At 50.0% G+C, this 24,683-nt stretch overlaps 1 protein-coding gene across 4 annotated transcripts; it reads right to left on the bottom strand.

The window, feature by feature from the left end:
* Positions 1–1,405: 1,405 nt before the first annotated feature.
* Positions 1,406–22,234, bottom strand: LOC120659866 (alpha-glucosidase 2-like). Of its 4 annotated transcripts, XM_039938134.1 has the most exons (23): positions 22,083–22,234; positions 21,707–21,998; positions 20,355–20,423; positions 19,936–20,073; positions 19,699–19,813; positions 19,154–19,239; positions 16,516–16,611; positions 16,112–16,280; positions 15,888–16,030; positions 15,716–15,802; positions 15,432–15,617; positions 14,772–14,939; positions 13,427–13,547; positions 13,164–13,233; positions 12,720–12,807; positions 12,521–12,641; positions 12,087–12,280; positions 11,891–11,999; positions 11,582–11,737; positions 8,466–8,568; positions 8,172–8,345; positions 1,908–2,053; positions 1,406–1,822 (listed from the first exon to the last, which is right to left on the bottom strand). In XM_039938134.1, exons 2-23 carry the CDS (start codon positions 21,923–21,925, stop codon positions 1,629–1,631), a joined length of 2,952 nt encoding a protein of 983 aa, XP_039794068.1. In that variant the 5' UTR covers positions 21,926–21,998; positions 22,083–22,234; the 3' UTR covers positions 1,406–1,628. The 4 variants fall into 4 exon arrangements, with proteins under 4 accessions (XP_039794068.1, XP_039794065.1, XP_039794067.1 ...); XM_039938131.1 differs by lacking the exons at positions 20,355–20,423; positions 21,707–21,998; positions 22,083–22,234 and having other exon boundaries at positions 8,172–8,384; positions 19,154–19,236; positions 19,688–19,813; positions 19,936–19,956; XM_039938133.1 differs by lacking the exons at positions 20,355–20,423; positions 21,707–21,998; positions 22,083–22,234 and having other exon boundaries at positions 8,172–8,342; positions 19,154–19,236; positions 19,688–19,813; positions 19,936–19,956.
* Between the last annotated feature and the right edge of the window lie 2,449 nt (positions 22,235–24,683).

Below are 24,683 nucleotides of genomic sequence, written 5' to 3'. Positions count from 1 at the left end.
TGGGTTCTAGTCTTGGCTAATTAATTATATGTATGTAGCTTGTTAGCAGCTTACTGAAAAGCGCAAGAGGGAACTTGTGGTAAAGAGGTTCACTGCTGCCAAGGGTACATACTTCTGTTTGCTTTTTGGTCATGCTGACTCACGCTGTTGAAACCTCACTACTTGTTACGGGGTCTTTGTAAAGGTATTGTAGTGTATATATGCAGTCATACCTTGAAAGTATGATGATAGTGCCTAATCAGCACTGTGAGACAGTTAACACGACTCGTGGGTGATGACCAAACGGGTCGTGCCCGATGTGGGTGATGACCAAACAGGTCGTGCCTGATGGACCGCACGGGCACGCATAACCCAACACGGTGGCTTTAGTGCACTTGCCGGCATGGCAAGACCATAGCCGAAATAGCAGCACGCACTGCTGGCATAGACACAACATAGTTAATAGACCGACATGATCTGGCACAACCCAGCCCACAACCTCATATATATATATACTTTCCACCTATGTCTCAAACCCTAATCTTCCTCTCTCCCTTTCCTGCAGCTGGCCGCCACCCTCTCCTCCCTCGCTCTCGCACGTAGCGTGCCTCCCCTCCCCGCACGCATGCCCCATCCTCCCCTCCAGTCCTCTCCTCCGGCCCTCCCCGGACGGTGACCTGCCTAGGGGTGCAAATGGGTGGCCCTTAGGTGCACCTCCATCCCTCTTTAGTTCAAAATTTCGTACTAGTTTTCCAAATTGAGATATAGTTTTAGAGAATTAGTACAAAATTTTAAAGGGTTGGAGGGGCACCTAATGGTTACCCATTGGCACCCCTAGACCTGCCCTCCACCTCGAGTCGCGCACCGCTACCATCCCACCTCCCCACGCTGTCGCAATCCTACCGCCGCCACCATAGCCTTCCCCGCGCCATCATCGTCCTGGCTGCCACCATGGCCTTCCTCGCCCCTCGTCGACCCGTCACCACCGCCACAGCCTTCCACGCCTCTGTGCACGACTAAGCCTTTGTGCTAGTCATGTGCCAGAACATGCCATGCCATGGCCGTGCTGCACGTTTGGAAATCTATAGCAGGTTGAAGAGTGTCCTCCAATATATTGCACATTGTTCTTTTTTTATCTCTCTTCCTGGCCAGTATACAACCCTCTGATTTATTCTTTTGGGTCAGAATGGTCAGAAAGAATTGGAAGATATAAGTTTGTTAAAGAAAGAGTCAAGGGCTAGGATATTGGACATTTCACATTTGGTGCCGAAACTGAGAAGTGCGAATACGTTTAGTGTTGTACTGCAGAGTCTTGTTCTCCTGTAAACACACGCAGTATACTGTGGAAGTTCGAGCAACATGTTCTGAATAAAAGTTTCGAAATCATGACATCAAAACAGAAATTGAGTAATTGAAACAGATAACGGAGATTGCAACATGTACCACACAGCTTTATTAATGATAAAGTCTAGAACATAGCAGGGATTGCCGAACCTTTTGAAGCAAAGCGTTCCTGTTAGGGCTGTTACGACACGACTCCAAAATACCTTGTACGCCGACATCGATACACACAGACCGTAAAACAAGAGCTTGGCTGAAGCGAAGCATCATCTAAAGTGGCACATTTATTTCAGCTGTCCTGGCAGTGTTTAGTTTGTTTGCCTCACCTCATACTGGTGGCAAATCCTTATCGGCGTGTCCTTCGAAACAGGCCTTTCCTCCGACCAAAGCTCCATGTTCACATCACCAGTTCCCCAGTGCACCAGGCATTTGCTAACCTCACTGGGATCAAACCGGTTCACCAGGCTCAGCCCGACACACTTGTCCACTAGCATCCATTCCCCTGAGGATTTGCCAAAAGATGAGTAAATGAGTTGGCAGATGGGCCAAGGTGGAAGGGTCTTCAAATAGTGCGCAAAGTAACTTACCATTGGGTCTGAGGTCTCCCTCGAATATTATTTCTCCTGACTCTGGGGAGATCTCTTGCTTTGAACCATTGATGGCCGTGAAAGCGACCACCACCTCAGTTGGGTGCAGCAGGGTGAATGTGGGATGAACTCGTAAACAGACCAACCTTAAGAGGGAAAACAATCAAATATGATTCAATGTCTCAACTCTCAAAATATATTCTTGAAAAAAAAAACTCTAAAAGTAACCTCACATCATAAATTCAATGTACGAAAGAGTGCCGTTTTGAGTTGCATACATTTACCCTTTGACAACCACTATCCTCTTGAATATTTCCATTGAACTTTCAAAAATTGAGAATAGAACACTAGTGACCATGTTCATGTCCAAAACAACAATCTTCCGTGAATAAAGTAGCTAAAGTTTCTACTATAATAATTGAGCAAAGCATATTAGATGCAAACTCCAAAGTAAACAAAACCAAAACATAATTAAGGATAAGGTCAGCTGATGCCGAGGAACAAAACATGCCTAATGTTCTGTTTCTGGCATCATCTTTGTCCTGCAATTCGTCTAGTCCATAAACAACAATAGTAGAACCTGTATCTGGGCAACTTAGATAGAGGCAGAGGCTGCAGGGCAGTGTTAATATGGGCAAAACCATGCTACAACATAATCATTTTTCTTTGATTAAGCTACAAGTTGAATCAAGCTCTTTGAATTCCAGCACTAGAAAATCATTAAGTGCTTGATCTTTCTAAATGGTCACACTTGAGTTCAAATCATGAACAGAGAGCAAGAGTAATCGAGAATGTATAATTGTTAGATATATATGTATAGCCGGCTGTACATTGCCTTGTATAGGTGATTGATAACCTTCCTAGTTTAGGAGATTGTATCCTTGTACACCAAGCCTCTTGGCTATATATATGAAAGGTCACCCCCCCCCCAATTGGGTGTGTGGTGTTTCCCATTCTATCTCTCTACATGGTATCACGAGTTTAGGTTTTCCTTGATTCTCTCCACCTTCCGCTCAACTCCTGACCGCGCCGTGCGCTCCCCGCACAGGCGCCCACCCACCGGCGCCGCCATCTCTCTGGCTGCGCATCCCTTCCCTCCCGCGCCATCATGTCGACGGACTCAACCCAGCCCTCGGCGACCTCTCCTTCCATCGGCGCGACCTCCCCTGCTTCTGGCGGCGCGACTAGCGGCGCCATCTTCATCAACCCCTACGCCACCGTCTCCGTCAAAGCCCACGTGCCGATCACCCTCGAGTTGAAGAACCCTAACTTCACCAGGTGGTCCGCCTACTTCCGCGACATGTGCGGGAAATTTGGTCTTCTGCGGCACCTCGACGGCCCCTCCCCCGTTGCCGGTCAGCCCGTCGATCCCGCCTGGGAAGAGGCGGATTGCTGCGTCCGCAGCTGGATCTACGGATCCGTCGCAAAGGCCGTCCTCGACATGACCATGGACGGCACCACCAAGACGGCCCGCGCGCTGTGGACCGCCATCGTCGCTCTGTTCCAGGTGAACAAGGCACCACGGGCCATCTTCCTGAGTCACGAATTCCATTCGTTGACTCAGGGGGACTCCACAATCGACGACTACTGCCACCGCGTGAAGACCGCCGCCGACAAGCTGTGCGACGTCGACTAGCCCGTCTCCGAGTCGACCCTTGTCTTCAATCTGCTCCGCGGATTGAACAAGGAATTCTCCAACACCGCCGACAACATCGCCGCCGACAACCTCTCCTTCTACTACGCTCGCGACCAGCTCCTCCTCAAGGAACTGCGCCTCGCGAACGAGATCAAGGTTGCGGCGGCCACGGCACTGGTCGCTGGCTCTGCTCCCTCCTGTGGCGCCTCCGGCTACTGCTCCTCCTCCTCCTCGAGTGGCGGACAGCAGCAGCAGCCACAGCGCCCACGCAACAACAGGAAGGGTGGCAAGAAATCCGGCGGCAGCTACGGCGGCGGCGGCGGCGCGGCCCAGCACCCCCGCCCGCGCCTTGGATCTGCATGTCCCTGGGCGGGCAGTTCTGGACCATCTCCCCCGGCGGTAACACTGGCGGCGGGCACCCCTGGCGCTCCCAGCAAGGCATCCTGGGCTCGGCTCCTCCGCAGCAGGCCCACACCGCCTTCGCCCCGCTGCACGTCTCGCCTCCGCCACAGCACAACCCATCGCCAACTCCCTCTTGGGATCAGGCCGGGTTGATCGCCGCCCTCCAGCAGATGTCGATGCAAGGCGGCTCTCCATGGGTGGTGGACTCAGGAGCTTCCTCCCACATGTCTTCATCGGATGGTATATTGCTCCAATGCCTTCCCACATCTATTTCTTCAGTTTTAGTAGGCAATGGTTCTAGTATCCCAGTAGCTTGTCACGGTCACTCCATTTTGTCCACCAAAACGTCAAACTTTGCTCTCAACAATGTCCTTGTCGTCCCTTCCATAGTTCAGAATTTACTTTCGGTTCGTCAATTCACCCGCGACAATCATTGCTCTATAGAGTTTGACGCTCTCGGTTTTTTCTGTCAAGGACCTTTCGACGGGGCGCGTGATGCTTCGCTGCAATAGCACTGGAGATCTCTACACCTTGCCACAGTCCAACACCAGCCCGTCTGCACTTCTGGCTGCCTCTTCCTCCCTGTGGCACCAACGTCTTGGACATCCAACACCTGCAGCTTTAGATTGCTTGAATAAGAACAATTCTATTTCCTGTAATAAAGTAGCAGATTGTATTTGTCATGCCTGTCAACTCGGCAAGCATACACGTCTACCTTTTAGTTCATCTACTACTCAAACTGCTGCACCTTTTGAGTTACTTCACTGTGATGTTTGGACCTCACCTATCAATAGCATCTCTAGTTTCTCCGACTATCTTGTGATTTTGGACGACTACTCACACTTTTGCTGGACCTTTCCTCTCCGACGCAAGTCTGAGGTCCACCAGCACATAGTTGAGTTTGTGGCCTATGCACGCACCCAGTTCGGTCTTCCCGTGAAGTGTCTCAAAGCTGAGAACGGCATGGAGTTCGTTAACAATGCCACCTCCACCTTCCTGGCGGCCCATGGCATTCTGTTGCGTCTTTCATGCCCATACACCTCAGCACAGAACGGCAAGGCCAAGCGCACCCTTCGTACACTCAACAATTCTATACGGACACTCCTTCATGCGTCCATGCCACCATCGTATTGGGCAGAAGCACTTGCGGCTGCCTGTTACCTGCTGAATAGGCGCCCCTCCTCATCTATTCACAGTGAAGTTCCCTACACACGCCTCTTTCGTGAGCAGCCTACTTATGATCACATTCGGGTCTTTGGGTGCTTATGCTACCCTAACCTCCAGGCCACGTCTGCACATAAGCTCGCTTCTCGCTCCACGGCGTGCGTATTTCTTGGGTACCCTTCCTCTCACAAAGGTTATCGCTGCCTCGACTTGTCCACTCGGCGCATAATCATCTCTCGACACGTCATTTTTGACGAGTCTCGGTTTCCCTTTGCAGACGGCTCACCCGCTCCCGATTCTTCCCTCCTTGATTTCCTGGTTGATGACACTGTGGATACTATGCCTTGCTCTACTAACCCTGCAGCTTCCCCGCCACCGGCTGGGCCTTCTCCGGCGGCACCAGCGGCTGCTCCGTTCCCAGAGGACATTGAGCAGCTGCCCCCTCCTCCACTGCATGCTGGACCGGGCAGGCATGGTCCCGTGCCCCCGCCAGGTCCCGCAGCATCTACGTCTCTGGGCGGGCGTGGTCTTGTGCCCCTGCTAGGACTTCAGCAGGCGCGCCCAGCGGCTCCACGGGATGCCGCTGGCCTCATCCCTGCCCTACCGCACGTCTACGTGCGTCGCCCACCAGCGCCGACTTCTCCGCCGGTCCCTGTACCTGCTGCCGCCTCTGAGTCCTCCCGGCCTGTCACTCGTACACAGTCCGGGGCGATTCCGCGAGTGCAGTACAGGGGCCTCACCGCCACGACTCCGTCGCCCATTCCGGCTAACTACCGCAGTGGGCTGGCCGACCCAAACTGGCGTGCGGCCATGGCCGATGAGTACAAGGCCCTGATGGACAAAGGCACCTGGCGACTAGTTCCACGTCCGCCTGGTGCCAACGTCGTATCGGGCAAGTGGATCTTCAAGCACAAGTACCACTCCGATGGCACTCTCGCTCACCACAAGGCACGTTGGGTCGTCCGCGGTTTCTCCCAGCAGCACGGCATCGACTACGACGAGACGTTCAGCCCAGTTGTCAAACCGCCGACAATTCGGGCTGTTCTGAGCATCGCTGCTTCCCGCTCGTGGCCTATTCGCCAGCTGGACGTGAAGAACGCGTTTCTTCACGGACATCTTGAGGAGACTATCTACTGCCAGCAGCCACCTGGCTTCGTCGAACCTGCCGCCCCTGACCATGTTTGTCTTCTTCAGCGCTCACTCTATGGTCTGAAGCAAGCTCCGCGAGCGTGGTACCAGCGTTTTGCCACGTACATCCGCCAGCTTGGGTTCACTCCGTCGGCCTCCGACGTCTCCCTCTTTGTGTACAAAGAGGGTGGATGTCTTGCCTACCTGCTGCTGTACGGCGACGACATCATCCTCACCGCCTCCTCGCCGGCCCTCCTTCAGCGCATCATCGACCGGCTCCACTCCGAGTTCGCCATGACAGATCTTGGGGATCTCCATCACTTCCTCAACATCTCCGTCGAGCGCTCCTCCGACGGGCTGTTCCTGTCCCAGCGACAGTATGCAGTCGAGCTTCTTCAGCGGGCTGGCATGTCCGAGTGTCACTCTATGGCGACCCCTGTTGACACTCGGACCAAGCTCTCTGCGACCGATGGTGCTCCCGTTGCTGATCCTTCCGAGTACAGGAGCATCGCCGGCGCCCTTCAGTACCTCACGCTGACTCGTCCTGACTTGGCGTATGCAGTACAGCAGGTGTGCCTATTCATGCATGATCCTCGTGAGCCTCACCTAGCACTGCTCAAGAGGATCCTTCGCTACGTGAAGGGGACACTCTCCTTCGGTCTTCACCTGGGCGTCGGCCCTGTCCAGTCCCTCACTGCATACTCGGATGCGGATTGGGCTGGCTGCCCCGACTCTCGACGCTCCACCTCCGGCCTCTGCGTCTACCTCGGCGACAATCTCATCTCTTGGTCTTCCAAGAGATAGACCATCGTCTCCCGCTCCAGTGCGGAGGCGGAGTACCGAGCTGTGGCTCATGTCGTCCTGTGGCTCATGTCGTCGCCGAGTGCTGCTGGCTGCGGCAGCTTCTTCAGGAGCTTCACGTCTCGATTGCTTCGGCGACAGTTGTCTATTGTGACAACGTCAGTGCTGTCTATATGGCAGCCAACTCAGTTCATCATCACCGCACGAAGCATATTGAGATTGGCATTCACTTCGTCCGCGAGAAGGTGGCTTTGGGACAAGTTCAGGTACTACATGTCCCCTCCTCTCACCAGTTCGCGGACATCATGACCAAAGGCTTACCTGTACAGTTGTTCACTGAGTTTAGGTCCAGTCTTTGTGTCCGAGACTCCCGCTGCGACTGCGGGCGGGTGTTAGATATATATGTATAGCCGGCTGTACATTGCCCTGTATAGGTGATTGATAACCTTCCTAGTTTAGGAGATTGTATCCTTGGACACCAAGCCTCTTGGCTATATATATGAAAGGTCACCCCCCCCCCCATTGGGTGTGTGGTGTTTCCCATTCTATCTCTCTACAATAATGATGGCAGAACTGCACCTCTGTTGCTGATTTGTTTATCTTTGGTTTGTTTATTTTTTTCAAGGTGATCAAGATGGATTCGACAGCCCCCTTTTGAGTAACACAGACTGCCAAAAAGTCATGGCAATGTTTGCTCGTGGTGGGCAAAGGCAGCATAGAAACTGGCAGAAAGGAGTGGCGGGCAGCTATATAGGCCCAGACATTCCGGTTCCGGGGTTGGAGAATGGAATCACTAGTAGGGTAAATGAGAGAACAGAGGAAGGTATTTTTTTTTTCTTTTTTGTTCCCATTCACTGGCATACCTGGTTCTCTGCAGTGTGGCCATGTGGTGGATGGCATGCCAGCGAGGATATATAATCAGTCATATTCTAGGTCATGCAGGAGCAGGATGGCATGACCTAGAATATGTTTTGCACTAATTTTAACTATCGAAGGACCTGAAGTACAATATCAGAAATTTCCATAAAATTGCTTTCCATCCATAAGTAGCGTGTGCTTTGTGACTGAAATTTCGCTAAGGTGCAGAGCTGCACAGTGCCACATTAATTTAATGGGAGAAAAAGGGTCCTCACCTTGAAAATCCACCAGATCCAGCACCCACACTTCTTGCCTGAATGCTAGAGTCAATCTGAACAATCTTTGGATTGTCTTTCAAAATAGATATCTGGCGCTGGAGAACTAGACCACCACCAATGTCTCCTTCCATACAAATAGATTCCTCCTCTCCCGATTGCTCCAGATACCTCCTGCAGTTTTTTGAACTTAAGTTATTTAGTGGAAAAAAACTGGAAGTGGCAAAGAAATATTCATTAACAGGCAACAAATAACATCATAAGCAATTAGTCTGAAATGATGATTTCCATTACCTGGTGACTTTGTACTCTTCTGTGCAGCCAGCAGACCTATATTCAGTCCCACTGTATTCTTCATAACCATTGATCTCTATCCTGCTGTGAAGCCACTGGGAATCTGCACACATCAATTATAAATTATACTCAAAGCTGTAGGAGGAAATGATTGTGTGTATTCCTCCAAACCCTAGAAGGGTGGGCAATATAGTAGCTATCCATGGGCCTCTAGACATGGGCTCAATATACACCAACACCCCCCCCCCCCCCCCCCCCCCCCGCAGTCTGAACTACCGGCGCAGCGGTGTTCAAGACTGGACAACAAGAAAGCCAACAACACCCCCCTGCAGTCTGAACTACCGGCGCAGCGGTGTTCACGACTGGGAAACAAGAGAGTACAAAGGGCAAATACCCCCCCTCCCCGCAGCCACAACTAGTCACCGGCTACGTTGAGGCTGGAGCGGAACTCCGAGAAGGTCGAGGAGGGAAGGCCCTTGGTGAAGATGTCGGCAAACTGGGAGGTGGTTGGGACATGGAGAACCCGAACATCGCCGACGGCGACCCTGTCGCGCACAAAGTGCAAGTTGATCTCCACGTGCTTCATCCGCTGATGCTGGACAGGGTTCGTGGAGAGATACACGGCGCTGACGTTGTCGCAGTAGACGAGCGTGCTCTTGGCGAGCGGGATGTAAAGCTCCGCCAAGAGCTGTCAGAGCCAGGACGCCTCCGCCACGCCGTTAGCGACAGTCCGGTACTCCGCCTCAGCACTGGAGCGGGAGACAACCGGCTGCCGCTTGGACGACCAGGAGACAAGGTTGCCGCCCAGGAAGACGGCGTAGCCGGAGGTGGAGCGGCGAGTGTCCGGGCAGCCGGCCCAGTCGGCATCGGTGTAGACAACCAGCTCAGAGGTGGGAGAGCGGTGAAGGACCAAGCCGAAACCAACAGTGCCATGGACGTAGCGAAGGAGACGCTTCAGCGCCGCAAGGTGAGACTCACGGGGATTATGCATATGGAGACAGACCTGCTGCACGGCATATGTGAGATCCGGCCGGGTGAAGGTAAGGTACTGCAGGGCACCGGCAAGGCTCCGGTAGGCAGTAGGATCAGCCACGGGAGCGCCCTGATCAGCAGACAGCTTCGCCTGAGTGTCGACAGGAGTGGAGCAGGGCTTGCAGTCAGTCATCCCAGCCCGCTCCAGAATGTCGAGAGCATACTGCCGCTGGTGAAGGAACAGGGCAGACGAGCGAGTCTCAACAGTGACGCCCAAGAAGTTGTGGAGCTGACCGAGATCTTTCATAGCAAACTCCTGCTGCAGAGAGGAGATGATGCGCCCAAGCAACTGCTGACTGGAGGCGGTGAGCACAATATCATCAACATAGAGCAGCAGGTAGGCAGTCTCATCCCCATGGCGGTAGATGAACACAGAGGTGTCGGCCTTGGTCTCGGTGAAGCCCAAAGTCAGCAAGAACGTGGCGAACCGAGAGTACCAAGTCCGAGGAGCCTGCTTCAAACCATAGAGAGACTTGTTGAGATGGCAGACCATATCCGGACGACTCGAGTCCACAAATCCCGCTGGCTGAGTGCAGTAGACAGTCTCTGACAGTGCCATGGAGAAAGGCATTCTTCACATCCAGCTAGTGCACCGGCCAAGAGCGAGAGTGCGAGCAAGAGGACCGTGCGCACCATAGCCGGTTTCACCACTGGACTGAAGGTCTCATCATAATCAACACCAGGCCGCTGGGTGAAACCCCGGAGAACCCAACGAGCCCTATAGCGATCCAGGGTGCCATCAACCCGACGCTTATGCGTCCAGATCCACTTCCCGGTCACCACGTTGCAACCAGGGGGACGCGGCACGAGGTCCCACGTCTGGTTGGCAAGAAGGGCCGCGTACTCCTCTTCCATCGCGCGACGCCAGTGAGGATCCGCCAGGGCGTCGCGGACAGAGGAGGGTACCGGAGAGATCCGCGGCTCGCCCTTGGTGGCCGAGAGAGTCGCGGGCTGAGACGCCATCCGCCGAGTCACCATGGGATGGATATGACGAGGATCCCGATGGATGACCGGCGGGTGGTACAGCCGGCTCGACTCGAGAGCGAGTCAGCGGAGGCGGCTGCGGCGACGGCTCCGGGGCCGCGCGTGGTTCGGCGAAGGGCACCGGGGCTGCGCGTGGCGCATCAGGAGGCACCGGGGCCGCGCGTGGCTCGGCGGAGGGCACCGGTGTCGCGCGAGGCGCGACGGGGATCACCGAAGGCGGCGCCGGTGTCCCAGGAGAACCTGCAGGGCAGACACACAACGGTGGCTGAACCACCGGGTTAGGCGAAAACAGGGTCTCCAGCTCGGGGTCAGGAGAAGGGGTAGAAGTGGTGGAGAAGGGGAAATCCGACTCGTCAAACACGTGTCAGGAGATGAGAACACGGCGGGAGGTGAGGTCGTAGCAGCGGTACCCCTTGTGGTCAGGTGAGTAACCAAGGAACACACACCGTGTCGAGCGGGGCACCAGCTTGTGAGGAGCAGTGGCGGCGGTGTTAGGGTAACACGCACACCCGAAAACACGGAGGTGGTCGTAGCGAGGAGTACCGAAGAGGAAATGATTGTGTGTATTCCTCCAAACCCTAGAAAGGTGGGCAATATAGTAGCTATCCATGGGCAGAGATGGGCCTCTATACATGGCCTCAATATACACCAACAAAAGCTAACAAGAAATTAACTTATGGATCCATCTATAATGCATTGGCATGATGAAAGGATATACAACCATCATAAAGCACATAGATGAATTTTGAGGTATATCAGGAAAAGTACATTCCAGCAAATAAAACGACATTAGTATCTCCATTTCTAAGGTAACAAATTTTATACTAATGCAATTTCCTTATATGCCACTGAAAAAACTTGTAACCCCCTATATGCCATCATTGTGTCTAAGACATGTGGGTCCCCCAAGTCACTGACAGTGGCATATAAGGGATTTAGGATTTAACCAATGGCATGTGAGGAATTTATACTCCCTCCGTTCCAAATTATATGTTGTTTTGGCTTTTCTAGATACATAAAAAACTATGCACCTAGAAATGCCAAAACAACCTATAGTTTGGAACGGATGGAGTATTACAATTTACAGAGATGAAGCATACCAGAAGGAAGATGGGTCATTGAGATAATACGACCGCCAATCCATGGGACAATCTTAAGCAACCAGTCTCCACTCTTTAAATCAACAGGTATTTTTGATAGCTCAGCACCTTCCTGTCCTGATGGCTCATCGATATCAGGTATAGGCTGAATCATCTCTGTACAACCATCACAATGTGGCAGTATGACACAAGTTCAGACAAGTAAAAGTGTGGTAATTTTTTGATAATGTGATTAAAATTATGGTAATGGTAATCATTTATTTGTAGATCTAAAAAAATATAACCATAAAGAAGTGGTAAGATAAATACCCAATCGTTTCTTGTGCTCAAGTTCACTAGTGGCAACTAAGCTGGACACTTGTGATTCAGAAGGCATTGTAAGGTGTATCTCTCCACCATCCACACCATCAGCGCTTACCTGGATGAAAACAAGTTGTTTTGTAATTATAATAAAGATATTTTGTTTCTTGAGTGAAAGAAAAAGAATGAAAGGCAATAGACATACCATAGCACCTCCACCAAGCAATATATTTATTTTTAAATTTCGTTTTGGTCTCCTCCATGACCCTTCAGATTTGAAAACTTTGACAGTAACCACCGATGAGTGGAGTTCAGCACTATAATATGTCAAAAGATAGTCTCCCTGTGTGAATGCATAACCATCTCCAGCATCTTCAAAGAGGATACCTTCAGCTTTACCTGTAAAACAAGCCAAGTCATTGCACAGACACTATGCACACAGTTTTGAGACAACATTTTAAATCATTATCTTGAACACAAAATAAAGGTAACTAAAGCATAAAAATGTAATATAATGGGAACACAAGTTAATGTGTAGCAGGTTAAATTTTGTTTTCTTATCCATTCAATCACATATGACAAATTCACACTTATGGATACCAATAGCACCTGATCTTCAGAAAATGAGAATGTGCATACCATTTTCATCCAATGCAACAATTAGTGACAAATCATCCTCCAAATTTGCTTCACCAACATGCCTAATAGGAAGACCTACAGGAAGAATTGCTCCACCACATAAATACAGCACGGGCAAATCCTACACAATTATCCATTCATTAATAAGTCTTGGAATAGCATTTAAGTCAGCAAACTAGGAGTTTAAGAACAAACTTACTGGGTGTGAATCTGCAAAATCAAAAGGCAACCATATGCCCTTTGGTAACTTATGCGCACATTCATGAGCTCCTTTATTAGGTGAAGTGCTGCAAAAAGACCGGAAAGATTAAAGAATCCAAAACATAGAGAAAAACACAGAGAAAGGACACTTGGCCTTTTGGCATTTTTTCATCTCTATATAGTTGATGTCGGGAAATTGAACAATTTCCAACTGATGAAGTGATGATGCAAAATCATCTCTAACACACAAACATCTACTGAGGCACTAGAACATAGCTATATGAAAGCAAACACACACATATACAAAGCACACCAAGGGTCTCAAGCATAGCTATATGAAAGCAAACACGCACATATACAAAGCACACCAAGGGTCTCAAGAATCATGACAAAAAAGTTGAATAAAAAAGTTATTATCAAGGCATTGATGTAAAGATATTACCTTGCGCAGACTAAAAGTGGTCCAAGGAGAAAGGAAGTCTCAACTTTCCTCAGTTCAGGGTCTTGTGGGTCTACAAAAAATCGACAAATGTGACAAAACATTTGTTAATAAACTGCATCCTTGGGAGAACATATGGTATGTCTTATAAGTTTGGTCGCAAAAGAAAGGAGGCAACAACTTGCCACACATCTGTGGTCTTCCTACAAACTATGAGCATCTGCACCAACTTAAAACTGGGGATACAAAGTGAGAAAATTAATTACCAGCAAAGAAAACTGGAGTAGCAACAGGAATACCAGTTGTATGTGAACGGTAAAAAAGAGTGTAGATATGTGGCAGTAGCCGGTACCGTCTCAGTAGCGCAAGGCGACAAACTTCCTCGCACTGAAAGAAGTACAAAGTTTTCCAATTAGCCAATGCTTTCTCAACTAAGAAATGAACAATGCTACATTGACAGGGCATTGATTCGCAAGAATATTACATAAAACTCAACCCAATAACCAAACAAAAAACTGCCATCACAATATCTGGGACTTTAGTTCTGCTTGTTATTAGATGCAAACTAGCTATGGCACACGGGACCATATTTTACATTCATAAAACGAACAGCCAATTGAAAGAGAGAAGACATCATTCATCATTGGATACAGGTCAGAGGCATCCAAAACAATCAGCTGAAGCAATTATCAGTTCATTAAGAGTTACAGGACAGTATGACGGTAATATTGTTGTCCAGGGAAGTCTAGATAAGTGAAGGGAATTAACTAATTGAAAAGAATGGGGTTGGAGAGAAGTTGACACACAAGACGAAGCTTATATGTTTTTACCTGAGTTTATTAACAACATAGTTACATATGTTACACCACTAGTTGGAGAAACTAAATTTCCTGAAAGTATTACTCACCTTATCTTTTTCTTTGACATCATAAAGCCCATGTCATCAACTTTTAAAGTTTGATCACCAGTATGTTTAAAATCATGTGTAGTGGCAATATGAAGATTGAATTATTGTTATCTGTTGCAAAAGATACTTTCGTAATTTCAAAATAATGATAGTACGGAACACGACTAACAACTTGGACACATGTCAGCCACGGAAAGTACATAGAATGTTCAAAATATGCAACAGCAGAGGTGTTTGTTGCCATAGCAAGGTACATCAAACAAAAAAATAGCAAGTGTATGATGTTAGAATGCAGGAAATAAGGCTACCCTCAGAAGGTCAAGCTACCTGTGAGAATATCTAACATACACAGAGCAGCAGAGTTTCTAGTAGAGCAATAACCCCTTGGAACCCTTCAGAACAAAATGACTGCAGATTGAATCATGATGTACAGCATGGTAACTGGCATAAAAAAATGGAGGAAATGCCAACTGATGTATGGCAATGTCAAGGACAAGCTAGCCTAAAGAAGTGTGGCAAGTATACTGCACAAAAGGAGCATATTGAAGAAATTAAACCAACCACCAACCATGCATTCCATGCAAATATGAAATGCAATGAAGCAGAAACATCCCCAGTTAATCAAGCTTCTTGGACTGTGCAAAATTTTCCTATGTTTTTCAGTACACATGTTTGGATGGCGTCTCGGTAGCACAAAGTAGTACCTCTTCACCGAAGGACCATGGCTCGTGGTCAACACTTCCAGTTTCTGTATGGCCACGTGAAAATGGAAACAGTGCACCCACACCCATCCATCTTCCAAAAAGTTTTGGAGTGGCATTTCCAGCAAAACCACCAATATCAGGACCTGACAATGGTTGACCACTGAGACCCTGATCAGATAACCATAATGTTAGACCATTGAAGTCTGCTTACATATCATATCTTGCCAGATGACTCAAAGTAAGAATAATTTAGCCATTGTAGCAACTTCAGTTTTTAAATGCCAAGACCTTGAGAACAGCATCCTAATATCTAAAAGAAGGGGCAAACGAATAGTAGAACTTGGCAGAAGCGCAAGGAACCAAATTTTGAATGATACAGAAGACCATGGTTCTCAACCCAAGCACTATTGAGTATAGACAGTCTGAATTGCTTTCGCATCACAAGATTGTACACATCATGAAATTTAATAACGCCATAAATTAAATGCTAAAATAAGTAGCCACCAAAATAGCCATACATAAGCATTTGCACTGATGACCAAAAATAGAACACTTTGTTTTGGGGGCCACAGGGAACACATTTTCGAAATCAGAAAAGACTATAAACTCAAAAATATTCAAAAGGGAACGATTTTGGATATTAGAACACATGTCACTTACCAACTGAAGAACCATCGGTAGACTCATGTGCAAATGCTCCCAGTTTGACAGATTATCACCGGTCCATGTTGCAGCATAGCGTTGGCTCCCTATAAAGCCAGCTCGTGTAAGAACAAATGGTCGTTTAGCTGCATTACCCATTGCCATTCCTTCATAAGTAGATCTTGCCATTAGCATTCCATAGACCTGAAAATTATAAACACTACAATATAAATGACAAAATAGCAAATATAAGTGAACTCATTCTATTTTAATTAGCCATTGTCCATGGCAGGGTTACAAACATTGTGATAGTACGAATGATTTTGAACACCGCCGACATCAGCATCTCCCCTATGGATATTGTTTTCAGGCATTGTCTTCGTGGTAGTCTGCAAGTTCAGACCAACACTTCCAATTACATAGGAAAAATTTGACTAGATGTATTAAATATATGATTCATGACACATCACGTACCTTGAAAACAGCAGGCTCATTCATATCATTCCATATTCCATCGACACCATTAGAGATGAAGTCCTTTACCAAACTAGCCCACCAGGCACGTGTTTTTTGAGATGTATAGTCAGGGAAAACACAATCACCAGGCCATACGTCCCCTGAGTTTAGACTATATGAGGCATATCCTCCTAAAGTGCAAGAAGATGACAATGCAGCTTATTTGAGTCAGTGAAACGTACCAACGAATGGGCTGACATCTGCCTTTTGAATCCAAACATCATTTTTTGAACCACTATCATAAACAAAGTAACCCTCCTCCTTCTTGATCCCTGGGTCGAGCATCCAGATTGCTGTGCAACCAATGGAATGGAGGTCATTCACCATTGATTTTGGATCAGGGAATCGGTTCTGTAGCATATCAACAGCAAGGTGCTCAAACAGGATTCAACAAAATCAATTGTCATAGGAAATTGTTTGCACTCAAAAGAACAAAGCTCAGCTAGAAACAGTACATAATTATGGAAGAAAGTTGGAGGCTCTAGTTAAGATTCCAAAACAGTATAATTTTAAAACATGAGATGAGAAACACAAAGCAGTTTTTAAAGTGCTTCTACGTAGATATCACAATAGAACAGATACTTACACTATCGAACGTGAAGCACCTAAAACCATCCATATAGTCAATATCCATCCAGACAACATCACAAGGAATGCCTTTCTCCCTAAATGTTCTTACAACCTGTGCAAGCAATAAATAACCAAACATCATGATAGAATATCATCATCATCATATTTTTATGTCTCAAAATGAATCATGTGACAATTATGTAAACCGAATGGTAAATGGTCCGAATAACTTCAGATGGCCCATGAAAAGGAACATAATTCTTCCCAATAACATGATCTACATTCCAACTTACAAGTTAGAAAAGATTGATCTATAGTAACAAATGTTCTTTATTTCAGCTTATGAAGAATATCACCATGTTTAAAAAGCACACCATACTTTCATGCATTTCTTTGTCACTACATATATGTTCACCTTTTTACTCTTCAAAGCCCTGAATGCAAGACTTTGACCATGATTTTTTACATTAATACTTCTAAAAAATAAATATATTTACCATGAAATTATGTTCATAAAAAATCTACATGTGATGTGTATATAGTTACTCTATATAGTTTTACAGTATCAGAGAAAATAAGTGGTACAAATTCAAAATATTGATATGTGGATCCCAGGTTACTTATATTTAGCAACAGTGGGGCTAACAATGAATAGGGAAAACAAACGACAATAAATTTACTCTACATGCTTGATTAGGTCTTATAAATTTCCCTTTTAAGTCAAGAGAGTGAGAGAGAGACCCATAGTAATGCATTGAAGCCTGAACACTCGATATTGATGTACAGAAGATTTATATAAGTCATTATCACAAATCAGTAGGACGCTATATACTACACATGTATATGACATAAGGAATAGAGTAAAGGAGAATATAATGTGAACCCCAATCCTATCAGGGTATCCTAGTTCATATATATATAACTAAAATGAAGCTATACTGCTATAGGCAGGCAATTATTTTAGGGTTTTTTGTGTACAGGACACTCTCAAAACGTTGATTTGTGCGCTGCACACTCTATTCCTTGATATAGTCTGTAGGACACCCTGAGTCATAAATTTTGTACGCTGCACATTGGATCTATTAAACAACTCATTTGCAGTATTGGAGGTGAGAGAACGAGACCTAAAAAGACTAAAATGCCCCTAGCTTCAATGACTCAGTTAGCTCCTCCGCTGGACTCCTTGGAGGCCTTATCCATTCGCTCGGAGGAACGGCCGCCGCCGCCCTTCACCTGGGGGCCTGCATGCGCGCGTTTGCTGGCGACTGCGCCGCCCCACGGCGCCGGCCTTCGCGCGGAGCCCGCGCGCGTCTGCGACAGCACCGCCCGCGACTGCGCCGCCGTCCGCCCGTGGAGGTGCCCACGACCGCGTCGGCCGTCGCGCGCGCGGCACGCGCGCGTCCGCACGGAGCGCGCGACCGGGCCTCCGGCGGACCCTTGCGATCGGCACAGTCGGCGGCGGTGCGGGACATCGGCGCCGGCGGAGGCGGGACGGACCAGCAGTGAGGGTCCGGCGCGAGAGCGGGCCAGCGGCGGAGGAGACCGGTGGCGAGGCACGGGCCAGCGGCGGCGCAGACCGGCGGCTAGTCCGCCGCGAGGTGCAGGCCCGCCGCGGGAGGGCGCAGGACGGGGCGGCCACGGGAGGGCGCCATGGCACGGTGGAAGGGGAGGGACCGAGGGAGGGAGGAAGGGCGGGCCAGCGGCGGTGGAGACCGGTGGCGAGGTGCGGGCCAGCGGCGGCGAGGGTCCGCCGCGAGGTGCGGGCCAGCGGCGGCGCAGACAGCGACGGCATCACCGCGCCAGGCAGCTCGACTCGGGACCGGGATTCCACATGATCCGCCGCCGCCCATCGGCCCCAAAATCCAAACGCGGACGGGAGAAGGCCAAGATCCGTCACTTTGGCTGCTCCTAATCCTCCCCTATCGAGATGCTTCAACAAGAACGTGTTCATGGGCTGATCCTGATGGGCCCTGCCGTCGGCGCGTTGATGAGCTCAACGTTGAGCTCGTGGCCGCCATCCGCTGCCGCTCGTGGACGAGCTGCACTGGCACGGCAAGCACTCGCGGCTTGTCCCACTGCTTCGTGCGCCCGACCCCCGCGTTCGCTCTGCAACTAGCGGACAGTGAGATGGAGGCCGCAAGCTCTGACGCCAGCAGCAGGACCTTTGAGGCGCCATTGGAGCAGAGCATGAACACACGCAGAGCGGGCAGGGCAAGAAACGAGAAGGGCATAAATGCCATTTCACAAACCTCTACCACTCAACCAGATTGGAAATGAGTTTTTTAATCGAATCAATGTGCTGCAGACCAAACACTGATTTTATAATGTCTGAGAGACAATTTCAACTTTGAGATTGTGCGAGAGGCAAAATCACGCTTTCGCGGTGTGCTACAGACTAAAAACCCATTCTTTTATGGATCCCTTGACGAATTCTCTTGCTGCCTGCACCATCCATCAATTAGTTCAGAGGCACAGGATTTGATGTTTGCATTTGGACTTATAGTAACTGAAGACAACAAAATGAACACTGTCATAGGACTAGCTACACACTTTATTCATCATAATTGACGAGTATGAAGTTGCTGCCACTAAAGTATTAATTAATACTTCCTTAAAAGGAAATACAAATAGACAATCCAATGATAAGAAAATACCTTGAGTACTTTCTCAGAAGAATCATAGCTCCAACGACACTGATGATAGCCAAGTGACCATTTTGGCGGCATGGACACAGTACCTACAATGGATTTTTTTTTTCCACAGCTTATTTGATGAAACAGCAATTAAAAAACATAGAACATCTAAATTCAATGTGTGTTTTCTGCTCTGACCAATTAGATAGAGAGATGTAATGATGCTCTCTTAGGTAGCTAATGTCTAGTTCAGTAAAAATAAACTGCAGAGAAAATGCCAATACAAGCAGCAAGGATAGTGACCCCACATTCTACCGTAACACTTATATGTCTCGAACCAGCGCCAATAATGTATCAAACAGAATACAATACTTCCTATTATTACAATTGCATTCATATTAGAACAAAGATATACAGCTTCATTATTTATGAACAAAGCTAAACCTTGACTCAATAAAGCAACATCATGCAGGTATGTTTGTCTATAGAAATATAGTGTAGAATATGCGTATATATTAGTGCCACAAGATGTCTAAAAAAACATGGTAGAATTACCGATTGCATATTTGCATGTGACAAAGATGTCATAACATCAGCTGGACTATTAAATGGCCCAAAAGTGATGACAGGGTAGGCAGATGAGGCAGAAAACTTTATAGTAGATTCTTGTCTCAAGTCAATCTGTCACAGTAAACAAGGATTCAGTTCAAGGCACATATTGCTTCAAAATAAAAGTTCAAGGCACAGATTTTAATTAACATATTAACAAATAAAAAGCTTTAGAATGATGTACCACTGCATACCTCACAGCGCCTAGTGGTATCAGCAAGGACACCCAATGCTTTTCCATCAGGGAGGACAGCCAAAACCCAAGGGTGTGACTGGTATAATGAAGTGGTTCCTGGCCCAAAACCCCATGCATCTGTGTTCCACGTGAAAACCTGATGAAATATGTCAATATATTATGGCAGGTCCTAAAGTCTGTTACAGAAGCGGGATAATAAATATATAGAGTTATTTAGCAAAACTACAATTATCAGTAACATTGTAAGAAGGAACTAAATTTCTAGTGATGATTTCAAAAAACTAAAACTTTGGCCTGCCAAAGTTGTAGTTTTGTGAAGTGGCCTAGAATTGGACCTTCATTACAATTTCAATAGTTGAAGTTTTGAGAAATCAACTCAAATGTATAATATATGGTTTCTTAAAGCAGATGCCATACTCGTTTCCCTGTACGCTCAAGTGGGCCACTCGCTTCTCCAGTGCCATAGAATGATGTCCCAGAAGGAAGCTGATCAATTAAATGAAAGCAAGTAAGCCTTAACACATATATCTTTGAGAAATGTTAAGAGTTCCAGGGAGATCTTATTACAGGCATATACACATAAAGTATAAAACAAACACAACTCTTTTTTAAATACATGTTGGGGGGAGGGGGGCGGGGGGGCAATAACAGAAAGAGAAATCAATTGATGTTCCTGGGATTTCAGGCATCCCCTCTAGCCAAGAAAAAAAGGTTAAACCCAACATGTTGCAATGTTACAAAAAGGCATCACAAAAATCATGCTTGTAGTGCACATAACGTAAAATAAACCTACAAAAAGCCATCTTATCTTTGATTTTTAAAAAACTGCCAGATTGACATCTAGGACGAATTCAAAAGTGAATTGTTGCAGCTGTACTAACATTATGTATACTGCACACAAGATTTTTTTGATAGATTTTTGAAATACTGCAACATGGAAAATTCACAAATGTGGAAGGCTGCACCCCTGGGTATGAAATCTGCACAGAAACTGGAACAATGATGGTTCAAATTTTCGCCTGAAACAACTATTTTCTGCCCACCAAGGGTGTCCAATTCAATGTGCTAATTGTTAAACAGAAAATGGCCAGAAACTTTGGTGTAGAAAATAGTCAAATGATTAGGATAACAACTAGGTCAGTAGCATCGAGTGATTCAAATTTGAGATAGTTGCAGCACTATGGGGCGGAGGACAAGACAATGGAATACCACAGATCAACATCTAGATTTCTTCCTTCTATTGTTCGGGAAGAACAGCCTACTTTTACACATTAATTGCCGAAAGGCCCAATGTGCAAATAATACGAGTTGGCTTAGCAATTTTGACTTGTATCTCTAAACAATTCGTGTGTATTTGGCCTTATGGGGATGCAACATGCACATTATCTTATAATGGATGCATCTGCCCCTATGCGTGCGCTGTGTTCAGCGTGAAGTTACTGAGTCAGATACATACCGCTGTCCTGGACACCAATCGCAACAGTGCTACGCCCCTCAAACAAGGCCAGAACGAGCAACAGACACGGCCACACGGGGATCACTGGACCAGCATTTCACGCGCTCTCCCCATAAGGCATCAGCCAACAAGGAAACCATCCAACCGAAACGACCACCCATCCACCCACACAACGAGACGAGGCAAGCGATCTAGCGACAAAAAAAAACGAGACGAGCCGAGCGCCAAACGCTCCGCGCACGCGCATCACCCCACATCCAAACCAAACCAAGGGCCCGTAGTACGCTGCCCGTGCGCGCCGGCGCCCGCGTACCTTGAGCACGACCCTCTGGGCGCCCCCCGGCGCGGCCTCGAACGCCGGGACTACCGCGGGCGCGTCCGCCCCCTCCCGCGGCGCCTCCCGCCGCCGCGGGTCCGCGAACGAGAGGCTGGGCCCCGCCGCGGCGCGCGCGGCCTCCGAGGCGTCGAACCGGAACACGCCCTCCTCGAGCACGCGCGCCCACACCATCGCCCCCGCGGCCGCCGCGGCCATCCTTCCTCCCTCCGCCGCCCCCGCGGCGGCAGCAGCAGCAGCAGCAGGCGAGGTCCCGCTCCCGCCGCGGCACCTGCAGTGGACGAAGCCAGGCGAGCGATGAGCAATCCCGATCGATCAGCCGCGCTCGCGGATCGGGATATCGGGGGCGGGGTACCTGAGAACGGATCGCCGAGGCCTTCCTCCGCCGCCTCGCGCTGGAGGTGGAAGCGGAAGCGGAAGTAGTGGGGGACGAGGCGGAGTGACGCGGGGCTGCAGGTGGGCGTGGGCGTAGCGAGCATTTTTCTTCTTGTAGAAAGGCCGCGCGACCGGCGTTGCTTGCGTGGATCCGGGGTTAGTTTAAGAGCTAATTACCTGTGTACCATTGTAAATATTGCATATTACCTGTGTACCATCGAAAATTTCTTAAATTCTTCAGTGCTATCGAATGAAAATTTCTTTCCCTACGTACCACTGCCGTCCGCTTCCGTTGATTCTTGCCGTTTGCCCATCCTGACATGTAGGCCTGGTGCATGAATTCCTCTCTACTCCCCCTTCTCTCTCCACGCTACCGGCGGAGCTGGTGACGCTGGCCCTCCGCCCCCTTCCTCGCCGGGGCCGGCGAGGAGCGGCGTGGTGGCTGGGGACAGGAACGGCGCGCGGCGGCCGAACCCAGGGCCCGGAACAGCCCGCAGCTGCAACTCCTTCCTTCGGCGAGGCCCACGGCAAGGCCACCTCGGACGCGGCCGGAGGCACGGCGCGCGGCGGCCATCTCCCCGTGGCGGGATCTTGGACGGCCATCCTCCTCCCTCCCAGCTCTCGCCACGCCTCCCTTCCCCTTCCTCGCCGACGCCCCTCATCCCTCCCCTGCGGCGGCGACGGCGGGAGCGCGTGCAAGCGGCGCGTGGTTGCGGTGGCGGCGGGCAGGCGGGCCTACGCGACCTCGAGCTCGGGACCCCCGCCTCCCTCCTCGCGGGGCATGGTGGGTGCTCAGGCCACGGCGAGCACGCAGGCCACGGCAGGAGCGCGGAGCAGCGCCCGTGAGGATGTGGGGCCGCGAGCGGCGGCGGCACCCAGCACCCGCACGGTGGCGAGGACGTGAAGCTGTGGGGGCCTGCGCGGGGCGGCGTGCATGATCTCCAGCGGCGCCTCCTTGCCACGCGGAGGGGCGCTCGGAGCTCCGCCGGCCGCGTCCTTACTCCTCCGCGCCGGCGCCGGCGCTGGCTACTCTGCCGCCTCGGACGCGGCGCGGAGGAGGTGCGGAGGACGGTGGCACGCGTTTCGGAGGTGGGCAGCGGCGCGCCGGGCGGAGATGGCCAGCCGCCGCCGGCCCTCTGCCCCTGCCTCTCTCCCCTGCTGCTCCCCATGGCACGCGCGCCCCTGCTCCCTTCATGGCGTGGCGCGAAAAAGGAGCTGCTGCGAGCGGCGAACCTCCCCCGTGCGGCCGGCGGAGCTGCTGCGAGCGGCGGTGGAGCCCACTCGGAGCGCCGCGCCGCGGATCATGCCGGTGGCCAGAGAAGGCTTGGGCTCCGGCAGGAAGAACAGCGTCCGCATCTCCGTGCTTAGACAAGAGGCCCACATGTCAGGATGTGCAAACGGCAAGAATCAACGGAAGTGGACGGCAATGGTATGTAGGGGAAAAAATTTCATTCAATGGCACTGAAGAACTTTAAAAATTTTTGATGGTACACAAGTAATATACAGCATTTACAATGGTACATAGGTAAAAGCCCCTTAGTTTAATGCGGAGGGCCAGGGGTTGGTGGACTCTGCTAGAGCCAGAGGGCGGAGTGGATTGGGGGGAGCCGAGAGGTGGTTTGGGTGGATGGGATTGGTGCCAGGTGTGGGACGCCACGGGTTCGCAGCTATGGCTGGGCAAAAAACCCGATACCCGAAGCCCGAACCCAAAAAACCCGAGCCCGAACCCGAAAAACCCGAGCCCGAAAAACCCGAACCCTAATACGGGTTCCAGCCCACGGTACCCGAAATTAATACGGGTAGTTCGGATTTTGGGCCACGGTACCCGAAATACCCGATTTACCCGAAAAATTGGTCAGCCCATTAGCCCAAGTAAGTTGCAGCCCAGCCCACCACCAACACCAAGCGTCGAGGCCCATTCTTCCCAGCCCAACACCAAGCCTAACCCTAATCCCACGCCGTGCCCCCAGGCCCCAGACGGCCAGACGCGACTCGCCAGACGCCCAGACCCCGCGCCGTCCCAACCCCGCGCCACGCCGCCGCCCCCCACGCTAGCCCCAGCTGCCCACCGCGCCACCGCCCGCCGCCACCGGCACCACCTTCCGTGTGCGCCTACGCCTGCGCAAGCGGCCGAGCGTGCAGGCCCCCGAGCCCGAGGCGGCGACTGTCGAGGCCCATTCTTCCCGAACCCCGGCGACCGGCGTCGCTCTCCGCCTCGCCCTCTCCTTATCCCCGGTGACCTCGGCTTCCTCAAGATCTCGGCTACAGGCCGGCCAGCAGGGTGCCAGACCGGCGACCGCCACCGTCGTCCACCAGTGCCTCAGACCGGCAACGGCCGACGGCCAGCAGGGGCAAGGGGCTTCTCGAGCCGGAAAGACGACCGAAGAACAGCAGCAACGACGGAGGAATCTTGCAACGTATGTCATTCATCCCTCTTGTACTTGTTCATGTCTTTCAGATCTAGTAGCATCGCTGATTTGCTTCCACAGTTACACTCTTAAATCTGAATGCATAGCTTAAGGATAGGAATCAGTCACGACTTTTGAACTGCAGTGTCTTGATGAACTCACTGAAATCAGTG

This window comes from Panicum virgatum, chromosome 2N (genome assembly GCF_016808335.1).
Source record: "Panicum virgatum strain AP13 chromosome 2N, P.virgatum_v5, whole genome shotgun sequence".
In the NCBI taxonomy this organism is placed as follows: domain Eukaryota; kingdom Viridiplantae; phylum Streptophyta; class Magnoliopsida; order Poales; family Poaceae; genus Panicum; species Panicum virgatum.
The sequence above is the reverse complement of the archived record's forward strand: the minus strand, read 5'-3'. Positions and strand labels throughout refer to the sequence as shown.

Excerpts from the sequence above, each read along its gene's own strand:
- LOC120659866 (XM_039938134.1), bottom strand. The coding sequence starts at position 21,925 with ATGGCCGCGGCGGCCGCGGGGGCGATGGTGTGGGCGCGCGTGCTCGAG. Across the intron at positions 19,814-19,935 it reads ATACCACTAGGCGCTGTGAG|ATTGACTTGAGACAAGAATC; the intron begins GTATGCAGTGGT and ends TTACTGTGACAG. Across the intron at positions 13,548-14,771 it reads CATGGTCCTTCGGTGAAGAG|TGCGAGGAAGTTTGTCGCCT; the intron begins GTACTACTTTGT and ends TACTTCTTTCAG.